The sequence below is a fragment of the Aphanomyces astaci genome (genome assembly GCF_000520075.1).
Source record: "Aphanomyces astaci strain APO3 unplaced genomic scaffold supercont1.352, whole genome shotgun sequence".
Lineage (NCBI taxonomy): Eukaryota > Oomycota > Saprolegniomycetes > Saprolegniales > Verrucalvaceae > Aphanomyces > Aphanomyces astaci.
In genome coordinates, this window is record NW_009798615.1 from 4,877 (window position 1) to 5,673 (window position 797).

The 797-nt window shown below is 50.4% G+C and overlaps 1 protein-coding gene across 1 annotated transcript; it reads left to right on the forward strand.

Annotated features, from left to right (window-relative positions):
* Positions 1 to 17: 17 nt before the first annotated feature.
* On the forward strand, positions 18 to 322 carry H257_19100 (hypothetical protein; the record flags this gene model as incomplete). Its single annotated transcript, XM_009848249.1, has 3 exons — positions 18 to 128; positions 152 to 210; positions 274 to 322. 3 exons carry the CDS (start codon positions 18 to 20, stop codon positions 320 to 322), a joined length of 219 nt encoding a protein of 72 aa, XP_009846551.1.
* Positions 323 to 797: the final 475 nt, after the last annotated feature.

The window sequence follows — 797 nt, forward strand, 5'->3', positions numbered from 1 at the left end:
CGACGCTGCCGCCGACCATGCACACAATTCCGGTGGTGGAGCGGCGGTCAGGCTTGGACGCCCAGCTGGCGTCACTGTACCCGGAGATCCTGACGTCGGACCCAGTGAAGGTCATGCCGGTGTTTATGGTGTGCTTGACATATCTCATTAGGCGCTTGGCACCAAGCAGGTATGGCACTCGGGGATCGTGGAGATGCCGAGACAGGCGTTGTACGGTGTGTGCGATGTCTGGTCGCGTACATGTCATTAGGTACATGAGGCTGCCGACCATAGACCGGTATACCTCCTGGTGTACCTTGGCTTGGTTCTCATCGTGCCATAGGTCCTCGCAGGCTTCGGACTTAATATATCTTTGAGATAATAATCTAGATAAGATAGCAAAAATAATCTATTTCTTATGTGACGTTGGATGCAATAATCTATTTTTAGTGCCAGCAGATATCTCTTATCTATTTTCAAGCTTCGTCCAATTATCCTCAACACACCTTCGCCACACCATTTTGACAATGGTGTCGTTACGCAGCTGACTGCTGCTGAGAAGGATGCATTGGTCATGCTCCTGTTGGATCCTGGCACGGTTGCAATCCCCAGCACACCGTTGAGCTACGCGGACGAACTTTTGGCTCCAAAACGTCGCCGAATGGGACCAACAGCAAGAAAGTACTGCAGCTTGAAGTTTGTCGGTCCAACGAGCAACATGGTTGAACGGCTCTTCAACATCGCGAAGTACATCATGACAGACCATAGAAAGCACATGCATCCGGTGAATTTCGAGATGATCATATTCCTTCGCGCGA